Source organism: Eufriesea mexicana, unplaced genomic scaffold, assembly GCF_001483705.2.
Source record: "Eufriesea mexicana isolate 0111107269 unplaced genomic scaffold, ASM148370v2 scaffold4744748392, whole genome shotgun sequence".
Lineage (NCBI taxonomy): Eukaryota > Metazoa > Arthropoda > Insecta > Hymenoptera > Apidae > Eufriesea > Eufriesea mexicana.
In genome coordinates, this window is record NW_016907977.1 from 29,382 (window position 1) to 43,427 (window position 14,046).

The following is a 14,046-nucleotide window of genomic DNA, read 5'->3' on the forward strand; positions in this document are numbered from 1 at the left end:
CATTCCAACCCCCTACCCATCTTATAATTAATTTTTCTGGATTTCCCGCGTGTATACTCCGGTTACTTTCCCTTCTTCGAGCTGAGTCGGTTAACGTGCCTTCATTAATCGCGCAGCGAGCGCCAATCCTCTTCCATCGGGGCCTGCAATTGTTTGCGTGATGAGAAACGGGATGTCGAACGTAATGCCGAATAATTGTGAACGTTTTCGTATCTTCTCTGCCACATCGAGGTTTAGCGACTCTCTATTTACGCTTTGTATAGAGAAATTAATATATAAACGCAATCGCATATATGTATCTGTCTTCGCCGGGTCCCAATTGAGAAAATTAATGAGAATTAATTAAGAGAAACTGTTATGGTAAAATTCAATAGTGAAGCAAACTCTACATTCCAGCGATGTTGGAGCGATCCTTTCTCCCAATGTTCTGTCTTTTGTCACCAGTCTTCTGAAGACGACTGTTGACCTACGAGACCCTAAACAGGCCAGTTTTAACTATTCGCCCGTTCAATAAAGATCTACACAGTTTTTCCACAGTTTTCCACTGACTACTATTCCTTGCGTAATAACCCCTTTAACAGAAACAACTCGAATTCGTAGATATATTACATTGTCGTAATTTTTGTAAGACAAGTTAGGCTGATCGTTGACAAGGGTCGTGTCATGTCATCCGTGATTATGGTGAAGGCTGATGAGTATCCATGGAAAACATCATGCACGTGAAATAACAATTTTATTATTTGTTAATTAATAAAGTGTTAAAGAATTGTCCAAAGCCTTTAAGCTTCTAGAATTTTCCTGCAATTTTCCTGCAATTTTCTCACAATGAGCGATGTCGTTATTTATATATTGTCACTCATCATGATGTTTTCCACGGCTACTCATCGGCCCTCGCCATAATCGTTTAGTCTAACTTTCCTTATAGTTTATATATAAATATTATACGTCGCATAGATAATTCCACAGATAGTGGTATATCTATTCAACTCTATTTCCGAAGCGATCAGCCCCAAAACGGAAGTTTACTTAACCTCCTTTAAAATTCGTATCTGACTAATCGTAACCTAACCTAACCTAACCGATACAAAAATTCGAAGATATTTTCTCTTTTTCCTAAGATATTTATCGTTTGTACCGTTAATAGCATGAGTCTGTGCATCCGCCAGTTTGTGCAAAAGCACCCTTATATGCTCCGCATTAACCCCGCGTGTCCTCCCGATTCGCTACGGTGCAAAGGCGCGTGAAACACGCATGCCCACGTAGGCGACCGGTAATCACAGTGCGCGCGGTGTAATTTTCGATAAACTGGCTAATTTGACGCGCGTAGATCGGATAGAGGCGAGAAAACTCGTTCCCTCTCGTCCGGTCTTTGCATAATTACACGTTGCGCGAGATCGGCACTTTCCTGCGTACATGTATCCGACCCTCCGGGTTATTTTTCGCCTAATTTATACGTATCCGGTACCCCTCTGTTAACTCTGTACCCGGGTCCAAAGCGGAGAGAAAAATAAGCGAGGAGAGCGAACGGGAGAGAAATAGAATCGAAGATCCGAAAGCAAACACACCTAGACGTTCTCGAGAAATATCCACTTAAGGAAGCATTATCTTCCTCGACAAAACGACTCGAGACGTCGTACCTGCTCCATTTTACAACGATCGATTGGCTGAAGATGGACGAATTTATCGGGATGAAGTGAGCTTAGCGGGGCAAAAATCTCCGGAAACTTTCGGTGGAACGAACTTGAACGCTGTTCGAGCGTTGTTTCATCGATCTCTCCTTTTCATCGACCGGGTTATTCCCGATTTCTACGAGCCGGAGACGAAGGAAAATATGCTACTTCCTGCGAGATGGACCGCGATTATAGCGGCCGGGTGGGCTGTTCCGGTGGAACGGAAATACGCCGCGGTCGCTCGCGTTCGATATTTCTTCGGGGGTAAGAAAGACGGACTAAATCGCTCGCTATACGTCCTCGAGTCGAAAGTATTCTCGGTGGAAACGGTACACGTTTAAACGTAGCGTGGGTATTTTTCTTCGGCCGAGCCGTGGTCTTTCACGGGGATTTGGAAGTTCTCGCGGAGCTCGCGAGAATCATCGGTCTCTCTCCTTCGCAAACATAGAAGAAAACGGGGCAAACTTTCGACGAGATTTTTTAACCGCGAATAACGACCGGATCATTTTCCAGACATAAATCAACGGAACGAAATTCTGACTCCCCGAACCGGATCGAAATTTAAGCGATCGTTCCTGAGATACGAAAGAATGAATCGAAATACGGTATCAGAGAGGGGGCAGAAGAAAAGAATTGGATGCTATCACCGAAACTCGTACGAAATGCTGAGCAATCGAGGGGAAAGGGTAGGAAGAAAGACCGAAGCCACAGATGGGAGAAAAAGGAGAGGATTTGTCCCGCAGAACCGGAAGGTGTTGTTGGGGGTGCGGGAAAAAGGGAAGCGCTTTAAGAATGGAAGTTAAAGGCAAAACAGAGAGGCGAGGGTGGAGCGGAGAAAGAGCGGAGGAATAGCGGAGAAGAGAGGCAATTACGGAAAGAAATTAACAGGATAGCAGCGTGGACCGCGACGAGGAAAAAGAAGGGGCGTCGGGGGTGGGTCGGGGTCTTATTAACATTCTCGTCGTACGACGTGGCGACGTAACGCGGCGACTGTTTAGCTTGCGAAGCCTGCAGACTTGGCGGGGCCTCTTGATCCCGGTAATTTGCATAAAGGCACGCCCCGAGCCGGTGAAACGATCAATCAAGTCGGCACGCGGAACAAGCCATTGTCGTCCCTTCGGCTCGCGACGTCGCGACTGGTAGGGGATGAATCTCCTTAGTTCGTTCTGATCGACCGCAATCTACACCGTGGCGCGAGGCATTCGCACGCCTCGGTGAATCTTAAATTGACCGCGCTTTCGCGTCGGGAATCATATTAGCCGGTTAGAGCTTCCGCTTTTGCAAGCTTTGCCGCGGTAACAGCCGCCGGTTTGCATGCAAATATCCCTCTATTCTATGGTGGTACGCGCGTGCGAGGCTCGTTGTTAACGTCGGACAACCAATTCTTTCTCTTTCTCCTCTTCTTTCAACCTTTTCCTGGCTTTTTATTTTCTTTTTTTCCTTTTTCCTTTTCAGAGATAGTTAGAAGGTAACTGGATACGAAACGAGTCGCGAAGGGGGATTCCGATGAAATTGTTTGGGAGATCGAGGAGATGTTCGAGGTGCTGCGAGAGGTATAGTTAGGGGTAGTTTCTGTTGAATAATCGGTGGAAAAATAGGACGTGATAATAAATCTCTTACTTCTGCAACACGTAGTGTAGGATTTTTGGCTAAATTAATCCTATGCGGACGGAGTTCTGCGAGTCTAATAAACAACAACTCTCTTTTTGTAACAAAACAGGTTTTATTTAACTAAAATATTACACTAAGTTTCTCACACGATCCTCTGTTCACTCTTTCTCTGTCACACAAATTCAGTCTTCTGCCTTCCAACTTCTCTCTACTCTACCTTCCTCGTACCGTTGCATCCTTACTTGAAACCAAAACTATCTCTTTTCATACACAGGCCTTCTTTTCAGTCATTCTACATAGTCACAGACATTCCGACAAAAGAATTTCGCGCTATCGTTTGCCACCATTCGCTATTCCTCGCTTTCCGAGAAGCCGCCCAAACGTTTCCATGCACTCCCTTAGAAGTAGGACTACGCACCCATTCGCCTCCCTATTACTCTTCATACTTCGTTAGTGTCCTTCATTGCTCGTCATCCCACAGTAGTATATTCTACTCGCTTAAACATTCATAGGTAGGTGTGATTTTCGTCGTCCGAGAAACACGTGAGCGATGGTCCCTGTCTCCCCCACCATAATCCTTCTTTTTGCGTTAGATAGAGATAGACGGCTACCATATGGTTGCCATAAATCGCAGGCTCTCAACAGTTCCTAAGCAGCTAGGATTAAGAGAAACTCTCCCGTCGTTCTAGAATAACTTTGATTCCCTTTCGCATCCACTCGCGACAGGAAGTTGCCATTGCAAATTAATCCGGAAGAATATCGTTCGAGAAGCTTGACGAAACTCTCGAAACGTATTCGACGATCGTCGATATGGGAGCAGCACGTGGAAGCTGGATCGCGATGCTCTTCTGTTTGGCATAGCTTGCAAATCTCCGCGCGTGATAAATCGCGCCCCCGTGGTCCGGAGCAAGTGAAGTGGTTAATTGAGGCCCCGGTGAGGAACTGGTTTTGGCGGCGGGCCAAAGTGACTGATCGTACACGTGGAACAGAAAGACGGAGGTTACTGATCCCGTCGACTCGATAATTTCGCCGATCCTGCCGTCTCCTCCGCCTCTTCGTTTCCTTTTGCTCCTTACCGGATCGCTCCGCGAACATCTCATTATCTCCCGGATCCATCGCGCCAACCGTTTCGACGTTGCCCTGATTTTTACTACCGCGTCCAAGGCGTTTCGGTTCCTTCTTAAATTTACCCTTTTTCGTCTAATTTCGATCGAGCGATCGCTCCGTGATCGATTTTCAGTCCTTTTTCCACTCTGTCGATTACTCCGTCGAGTATTCTCTCGATTGTCACTTCACAACGATTCCATCCATAGGTACTCTTTAAATATCGTGTCACCTACATTTGATACCTGCAAACGTATCATCGGGAAAATTAGCAGATAATTTAAATCGATTCGTTTAGCTCAAGTGTATTAAAAATAAAAGGGATTATTGAAAGGAAAAATTGAAAAGAATTAACAGTGACGTGAATATTCTGAAGATTATATTAGGAGAATAACAGAGAAGTATTTTCGTTGCAATATCTTCAGGTGGAAATTGAATTCCCGTTATAGCGAAATATTTTTAATAGAAATTTCATTAGAGATTATCCACGATACGAGGTTCAAACACGCTTTACCCTGTCCACACCTCATCGCGTTGAATAAACCAAGACCACGAAGCGTTCAAACGACTTCGAGTCTCGATTAAATCCTTCTGGAAGCATTGCGGAGCTCGAGAAACGATTAAGAAACAGAAAGAGAGGAGAACGTTGATGGAAAGTTGACGAGGTGGATGAATTACTATCGCGGGACGTTGGAGTGGTATTTCGAAGAAAGCCGTAAATAATTCCCGGCCTCGTAAATCGTTGACCACGAACGATCGATCGATCGATCGTTCTCGTCGTTTTAGCGACGTTTAATTTTAGTTACGATTCACGGTGGAAATTGCTTTCCTAAAAGTTACGACTCTGGCCGCGGACGTGCGTCCGCCATTTATACAGCGGCCGCCGAGTCGTCGATAAAAATTCGCGAGAAGTACGTGCGAATTGCTGTTTCTTCGATTCGTATCGTGTCTTCGCAGCCGTCTCGTCGTTTGGCGGGAAATTTAAAATTTATCATCGACGAGCGGGAAATTTGAAATTTATCATCGACGAGCGGAGAAGTTTCGATAGATCCGGCATGTGCGACGAGGCTGGCTTCCGTGAAACTTCCCGGTGTTGATCGTTCGTTGTTTACAGCGGGTTAAGTGGCTTCGATATTCTCGTAAGTCTCGCTAGAGCTACAAGCAGTTCCGTAAGAAGCTTTCGCGCGAAAGTTGCGGTGTTTTCAAAAATTCAGTAACTCACCCTCGCAGGCTTTTCTTATTAAACGCGTTAGAGTTTGAAGAGACTATAGTGTGAGGTGTTGAGTAGATGAAATTTGAGGGGGATTAACCTATTTGCATCCAAGCGCGGAATATTCCGCGAGCCGCTACTGTTGCCTATCACCGGGCGCGGAATATTCCGCGAGCCACGACTGTCGCCTATCACCGAACGCGGAATAATCCGCGAGCTGACCTTTTTCCACTACCAGTTGCTGAATATTCTTCATATGCAACAGATCATGTTTGATCCCTTTTGTGAGCATTTCACCTACTTCGGTTCATTATATTCTTAACGAGTTTTACTTTTGTTGTAAAAATCTTTTTAACTGCCATTATGAGTAAGTGCTGCTACAGGCCAGTCGTTAGTTGAACGTCACTGATGCCTGAACACGGTACCTTAAGTAGAGCCACGATACAAATGGGTTAAACGTGCGAGAAATTATAATAATCGTGATTGATTTATTTTTCGTTTCTTATAGAGATATCGATGAGGTATAATTTTTGAAAATATCGCGTAAACTGAACTTCGCAAATTTGTTGATTCTTGGAAATTTATTTCAGCATGTAGCAGTGTCGTGATTTCGGAACGAACTCGCGTAATTGCAGCAAAGTTGAAGACTACGATGTGTATATTCCGTAAATTCCGCATGTTGTTTGTATTCGCTTTGAAGTTTTTCAAGTTATATATAACCGGAATATTGTTGACAGAGTGAGCAATCTGCAGTCTGGGCTGCTTTGAATATAATATCAGAGATTCGTTAAGTATCGTAGGTTTGTCATAAAATTTAATTGAATTCGAAGGAGTCGCTTCAAATTATCAGATTCACCAGAGATTCACGAAGAACGGATCCACGAATAAATTTACGTATACCATTAATACTCGAGCATGTATCGTCTCGAGTATAATATTTAATTCGATTTAAAAGTCTTTCATATTTCGCTTTCGCGTTCGCTTGCTAACTTCGCGAAAGGATATTGAAATGGGCGAAAACATTTGCCGATTCATTCAATCACTGGGAGACACTTAACACGGTAAGTGCCACACTGGTCCACAGGGAAAAGGTGCTAACTTTTGGTATTAAATTCTTCGCCATCTTTGGACCTAACATTTGGGAATATCTGTTATAACAATTGGTACAGTATTTCCAAGTTTATGAACACTTCACCCACTGCAGGGGGCTCACTTGACTTTGACACAAATCTAGGCTTGGACGGAAGCAAATCGTATAGTGTTCTACCCCTTCGTCATCTATTATATCATCGCGTATTCGAGCACATATTATGACGCACTATTACTAAAATATCTTACAAATAATAATCCACAGACACCAAAGGTTATTCCCCGGCGTTTAACACCGGTAATGGAAATTCGATGAGCAGTGAGCGCGGTAAACGATAAAACCGACAGCGTCGCGTCAGCTAATCCACTGTATGAATCCGTGGCAGGCCAGTTGGGTTATCCCGCGTGTCCATCTCGTCGATAAAAATGCGGTGGCACGCTCGGAAGTGCATCGCGGCCGTACGTGATGGCGGGCGGACGCGTTTCCGTCCGGCGATCCACCTGCTCGATCCATCTCTCGCGATCGTCTCTCCTCGTGGCCATTCCATTCCGATTAATATTACCGCGTCTGGTCGTACCGAAGGATTAAACGCGCGATCCTCCGGGGAACTGGGAACCCACATCCACGCACCTAATCGACAAACCCAGTCTGCGAACCTAATCGACGAATCGCTCGAATCCAACGAACTAAGGTCCAACGGAAAACGGAAGTGGAGGAACGGTGGACGTCGAAGAACGATACCACTCGAATTTTTTCGGTCCCCGGAATACAAATAACTCGATTTTCCCGTTCGTTATCCACGCGAGTCTTTAAATGGCGGCGTTCCTCGAGTTTCGCGACGCCATTAGTCGTTACCCCGTGAAATTCGTTCTGCGATCGTTGCGGTGAACGAACTCGATGACCTGTGGCTTTCGACTCTGCGAATGATCGCTGTCGGGGCTTTACTGCGTCGATTAAGGGTTGGTAATGTTGGATTATTATTGCAAATTTATATGGTTCCGTCAACTGCTCGCTGTGGCGTTTGTCGTTCGCGCAGTGTCATTTTCATACGCGCCGATTTTATCGATACGTTCGTATAATTGATGCACGTGTTGTCGACGTGTTGGTAAGTAATTCACGATTACACGTTTAAACCGGGAAATTATGCGAGTGTTGGCGGAATATTTATCACGAAGGATATACGAATGCTGGGTGTGTAACAGGGCTATCGAACTAGTCGAAAGGATCGGTTTCGTAACGAACAAATTAACGACGAAGAATTTCCGCAGAGTATATCTCCGTGTGCGGAATTAAAAACTGGAAATTAATGCGCAGGGGGCAAATTCGATTGTAATTTGTTATTAAATATCACGCGGGAGTTTGCTGGGCGGATAAAGCAATTACCTAGCCATTAAACGTAGCCGAATCTCAAAGGTAATTAAAATCAGGCATCGATTTTTCCCCCGTAGTCATATCTCGCAGCATCGAAATACAGCGCGAAATATTTTTTCATCGCGATGCGAACAAAGCCAACGAAACCAACCAGCGACACCATGGTGATAAATAAGCTGATCGAAATATAGGAATAAACAGGTGAATAATTTAATCGATGCTAATAAACGACCGAGCTAGGCGGCTTAAATGCCATGAATAACGAAGTGACTCGAACAAAACGCGAAAATCGAATCAGGTTCGGAAATTCTCAGGTCCCTTTCACGCGTGCACAGTCCGAAATACGCGCGCGATATTTTAATAATTTATTTCCATCGAGGTTATCACGCAGGCCGTCAAAGAGGGTCGAGGGAATGAGTCGCGTGGCTGTGGACAACGATAAAAATGGGAAATAAAAATACCAGACTTTTATTTTCGTAATAAAATTAATCCGTTACCCTCGCTTTCGTTTCTTTCGAGTCTCTCGCTTTGAAACCACCCCTGTGTCTTCGCGGAGAGTCGTCGAGGGCGCGACTTTGCGCGAACATCGCGGAGCTTTCATAGACGAGACGATTAAACGGGTGAAGGCTTAAAGAAATTGCTTTGCAGCGAGTTGCGTCGTGAGTTACTGCACCGACGATTGATTCCGCCTTTAATTCATATCCAGCGAACGAGCTAATTACAATGAACAACGCGGCGAATCCACGATGGCCGCAACGGCAGCCAATTAAACCAGGGAAATCGAGTTAGCCTCGTATTCTTATTTCTCTGTCAGGATATTGACTTACCTCGGATAAAACCGCGAGATTAAATTGACTTAACTCGCTCTCGTCCTCGAGGGCTCGTGTATCAGCTACGTGTACATTTACATCTTTCCCTCCAGACGTCGTAATTCGTTCTATTACTCAAACACGCCTGACCAGTCGCGGACCTATTCTACTTTGTCGCGTCTAACCAAGAATATCCGGCCAAGTTTAAAAATTTGGCGAACGATTTTAACCTTTAACTCGTATCTTTGGGACTGGATTAAGATCGGAATATATGGGGTTATTTAATTTTATTTTATACTCCCAATGCATGTTACTGTTAGTGGTGGATGAAATTTAATAACAATAAGAACAATTGTTTATTTAATTATAAAGATTATAAAACACAAATGTTACGTTCAAATATAATTAATTTCTCACAATTACACTCTCACACGTCTTCTCGCTATTAAAGCTCAATTGCAACTGACGTATGTCAAATCACTCTTTTTTTTCTTTCTTCTTTCATACATTACATTACGTACACAATTCACACAACATCTCAATTATTACACAGATACTCATTTATCATAATAACCTGAATTCATTAGATATTTTCATCCCATGCATACTTGTTCCACTCATTCCAATACATATATATTTAAAAATCTACGTAACCATTACCACAGTTACGTGATAAAAATTATTACAAAAATTGTCGTTTTATTTAGAAAACAAAAAGTACAGGTTGGTGAAATAAAATATGGAAATGTTCTTCGAATGTTAAAATTAAGTAATCTGATTTAAATTATCATGTTTCTTAATTCAACTATACTTGAAAATTCAATTGCTTTCGTTATTTGCTTTCGTATGCCGAGTTAAGTACTCTTATGCCATCGAGTTTCCGATAAATATAAAATACCGTATTTCACGTTTATCACAAAAGCTAAGTACAAGCCCCTTAGTATTGCCAGCGCGCACGACTCTTTATTAGATACGTAATTCTTTGGATATTACACGTCACGCGCAATAACCCCAATTTGGCTTGTCCGAATTTCCGCGGTGTCGCAACGTGGTCGTAATATATATTTCGTTCAATTTCCGAAACCGGGCATCACACACGGCACAAAAATAGTCGCTCCGAAGCTCCCCCGTACGAAAATCGCTGTGCCAATTACGTTGCACGAAACTGGTGAGAAATATCGCAACTTAAAATCCATTCACGAGATCGCGATACGCGGGAACGAAAGAAACTCGTTGGAATAAGGAATGCGAATTAAACGGAGCAAAATGGAGTAACACGAGCTGCGGGGCAAAGAACCGATATAAGAAGCAGGAATTCCAGACTACAACTCCAGAACTCCGCCCCTTTCTTCGTGGCCGCGAGACGCGATGCTGTTTGTCGAATAACGCTTTGTTATGCCAGCGGGCCGTAAGATCAAGAGGTGTTATTCCATTTCCTGGTCCCGCGAGCGCAAGTTTTTCCATTCCTGGTGTCGGACTGATTTATTGCCACCCCGCTTCTCTCGCGTGCACCACGAGTGCCTGGGGCCCCGCTTCTCCCGTCTACCTCACTGCGCGTTACACCGTATCCTGTGGCTGATGGCCTGCTTCGACCAGGGCGAAGGACGTTCCTTAAGCCTCGCACGTCCCTGGCATTCTCGATTCCCAGCTTCCCGCCTATCCCGGCCCCGCCAACCCTTCGCTCCAACCATATTTCTTCGTTCTGCAGGATGGCAACGGGGAAAAGACGGGGGGTGGCTCACTGCTTTGGCAATCCAAGGTTTATCGACGTACCGTGCAATTAGTTAGAACCGGATAAGTGGGTAACGAAATATGGGCTGTGGCTTCCGACTACCTATCAGCTTTACTCCAGCTGATGCATCATGCCCTATTCGAATTTTCTCTCCATCAGGGTAAATAAATCAGACATATTCCGCATGGAAAATCTCGAAATTATCAATTTTTTCTGTAACTCGTGCATTTTGATATTCGAAAGACTATATCTCGTGGTCGGGTAGGAAACTATCGATTGGGAACATCGTTTCACCTATTATAGAGAAAGGTCAGCGTCTACTGCTGATTGGCTAACCCAATAACATCCAAAATGTAACGGAGCACAGGAGTTATCGATATTCGAACGACCCCACGGTAAGAAAATAAAATAAAATTAAAAATTCGAATTTTACTTTGCACGTTTTATCGGTCGATCTGGAGGAACGTGAAATTCCCGCCACGACCATGTTGAATGAAAAGAAAAAATTGCAAGAGGGATCGTAAATTGCAAACGAGCCCGGCCTCCGCGAAAGCGGGCTAATTATAATAATATATGGCGGCATTAAAGCTAACGACTTACGAGCATCGGCCGAATCCTCGTGGTGAATCGCGAGCGAGGCGTAGACAAGTTGATAAGATCGTTCTGTTAGCCCGGAGGACAGGATGGCCGCGAATAATCCGGGACGAATGGGGGAATTTGTCAGACTGGGTAGCGTTAACGCGTGTCACGGCCGATGTGTAATGATAATAACGAGGCTGGCTAACGATGGTAATTTTTGCTTGCAGAAGCCGAGGTGAGATCGCCCCGGTTCACCGGCTCCGGCTGGCTCGCCTTCCCGGCTCTAAAGGGTGCTTACAAGCACGTCCAATTAGAATTGGAATTCCGGCCCGAGGCGTGGGACGGGATCCTGCTGCTGGCCGGCGAGAGGGACGATCTTCAGGGCGACTTCATAGCCTTGATTCTGCATCACGGCTTCATCGAGTTCAGGTAACGATATTACTTTGTTAATCGCGTGTTCGCTGCGTCCAACGACGTTCCGCTCGCTGCGGTGAACGTAAATGGCTTAGGTACAGACTGCACTCCGGGATCGATCATGGTACGCCATGCGATTTCCCATTTTCCATTCTCCACGCGATTCCACGTAGAACACAGAGACTGTTCAGCGCTGAATTTCTGGAATAACTAGAAATTCCGCGATTTTTACTTCGTTTTCCTACCGAAATTGACAACTCCGTTGGTAAATTGCGAATCGAGCATTCGTTACGTGGATTTTAACAAGGATCGTTTCGCATGAGGATATACCTGCATGGAATAAATTAGCGAGTCTAAAGGGATCAGACGATGAAAAGGAAATTCTGTTTATGAATTACGAGTTGGGAATTGAAGAGAGCCTATTATACGGACTTTAATAAGATCTGTACGATTATCTATCTGTATAAAACAAGCCGATGATTCTAAAAAGACGGATTCAACAAACTTTATGAAAAGCCAGCTCTGTTTATGAATTATTGCGAGTTGGATATTGCCGAGCACTCGTTACGCAGAGTCTAATAGAGGCCATCCGTGTTATCATTTACCTGTAGCAAACGAGCTAATGATTCTAGAAAAATGAGACGAACGATCTTGATGAAAAGAAAATGAACGCGAGTCGGGAATCGACGAGTACCCATTAAGTAAACGCTAACACGCGTCACTCGGACGATAATCTGTCTGCGTGAAACGAATTGATGATCCTGAAGAAATCGGATCTGCGAGCTCGATGAAAACTTAACAGAGTGCAATTTAATAACTCGACAAACGCTATTGTAGGGATTGTTTCGATTAAATCCCTCGTAGGTAGTGGTTTAGAGATTGGAGTAGGAATATACGCTTCTATGATAACAGTAGCAACTTTATTGGCTAAAAGATATCAGTTGTTCACTTAGACTCTCATAATTCTCTCTCTATGACAAGCTTCGATCACTGCCATCCAAGAATTTCTCTTACACCCTGTGTATCCTTGTGCATTCATGCCTTTTCATTATTATTGTCAGTTTTTCAGGATATATCTAAACTTTCTCTGTCATAAATAGTCCTTCCACAGGATCCTCTTGCACGCAGTCACTTTCGTTCTTCTTCACAGGATACTCTCATAATTCTCTCTCAACTACTGCCTTCCACGAATTTTTCTTACAGCCTATCTACCCTTAAGCATTCGTTTCTTTTCATTATAATTGTCAATTTTTCAGGACATACCTAAATTGTCACTGTCATAAATAGTGCTTCTACTAGATCCTCTTGCACGCGATCACTTTCGTCCTTCTTTACAGGATATTCTCATACCTCTCTCTATTTCTTAACTACTGCCTTCCACGAATTTCTCTTACACCCTATGTACTCTTAAGCATTCATTTCTTTTCATTATAATTGTCAATTTTTCAGGCCATACCTAAACTTTCTCTGTCATAAATAGTCCTTCCACAGGATCCTCTTGCACGCAATCACTTTCGTCCTTCCTCACGCACTCAGCTTTATTAGCCTAAGCTGTGCATTCGTTCTTTCGTAACCATGTCCCAAGCACTCTTAGCATTCTCCCAGGGTCGTACCTATTCCAATCCCACGTTACTAAATCTCGTCTAATTCTCCATGCAATCGTGACAAAATTGCGCATTAAATCGGAAGGGTACTCCGAGCTCCGTCTCGAGCCACGGCCATTTAAATTTACGTTACGTCACTCGGTGCAGCGAGCGCAGTTCGAACCGCCATTTTCGATACGGCCAATGGCCAACGGCGGCAACTCGCTAAATAATCGATTTCGCAAACTTGGCGGCAATTCGAATGGTAAAGAAGAAACGAAAAAGGAAGTTCGTAACCGGTGAACGCGCGGATGGAACTCGATCGATCGGAACGGCATAACGAGTGGACTGTTTGCAGCAAACTGTGCTCCCGCGTCGTCGGCGTGTATCACGGTATTATGCCAACTTTCCGCAACTTCTGCCGATATAACAGAAGTTTCCCTGGGAACCTCATTGCCCTATTAGCGGCGGGACATCAAAGGATTCGCGCGAAACCGCGATTTGCTTCAATTTACCGCGGGACACGTTGCTCCATCGGGACAGCAACGCGTGATCGATAAACTTCGATGAAACTCCACTCGAAGACGCGCTCGTCTGCGCTCGAAGGGTTAATTTCCATCGATGAAACCAGCCGTCTATCTCGTCGCGAGCATGCGAATCCGTCCTCGCTCGATCAGGCCCTCTCAGCTGCTCCCTTTGCTCCAGGTATCTCCAAACTGATACTTCCGAAATAAATACTTCCAAAATATACGAAATATTCTCACCGATTAGGTGAGAAGACACAGATCGTACCGAAAAATTTCTATCTTCATCCTTAGAATAGAGAAACAAGGTATTATTTTTGTAAGGTATTTTCCTTTTGTAAATTATTAC

The 14,046-nt window shown here is 44.3% G+C and overlaps 1 protein-coding gene across 1 annotated transcript in view; it reads left to right on the forward strand.

Moving 5' to 3' along the window:
- Positions 1-11,396: 11,396 nt before the first annotated feature.
- LOC108551044 (pikachurin) overlaps positions 11,397-14,046 on the forward strand; it is a gene marked incomplete at its 5' end in the record, with an annotated part of 62,635 nt that continues 59,985 nt past the window's right edge. The window contains one exon of the mRNA XM_017905047.1: positions 11,397-11,605. Within this exon, the coding sequence (XP_017760536.1) occupies positions 11,397-11,605 (209 nt within the window). The remainder of the gene's footprint in view (positions 11,606-14,046) is intronic.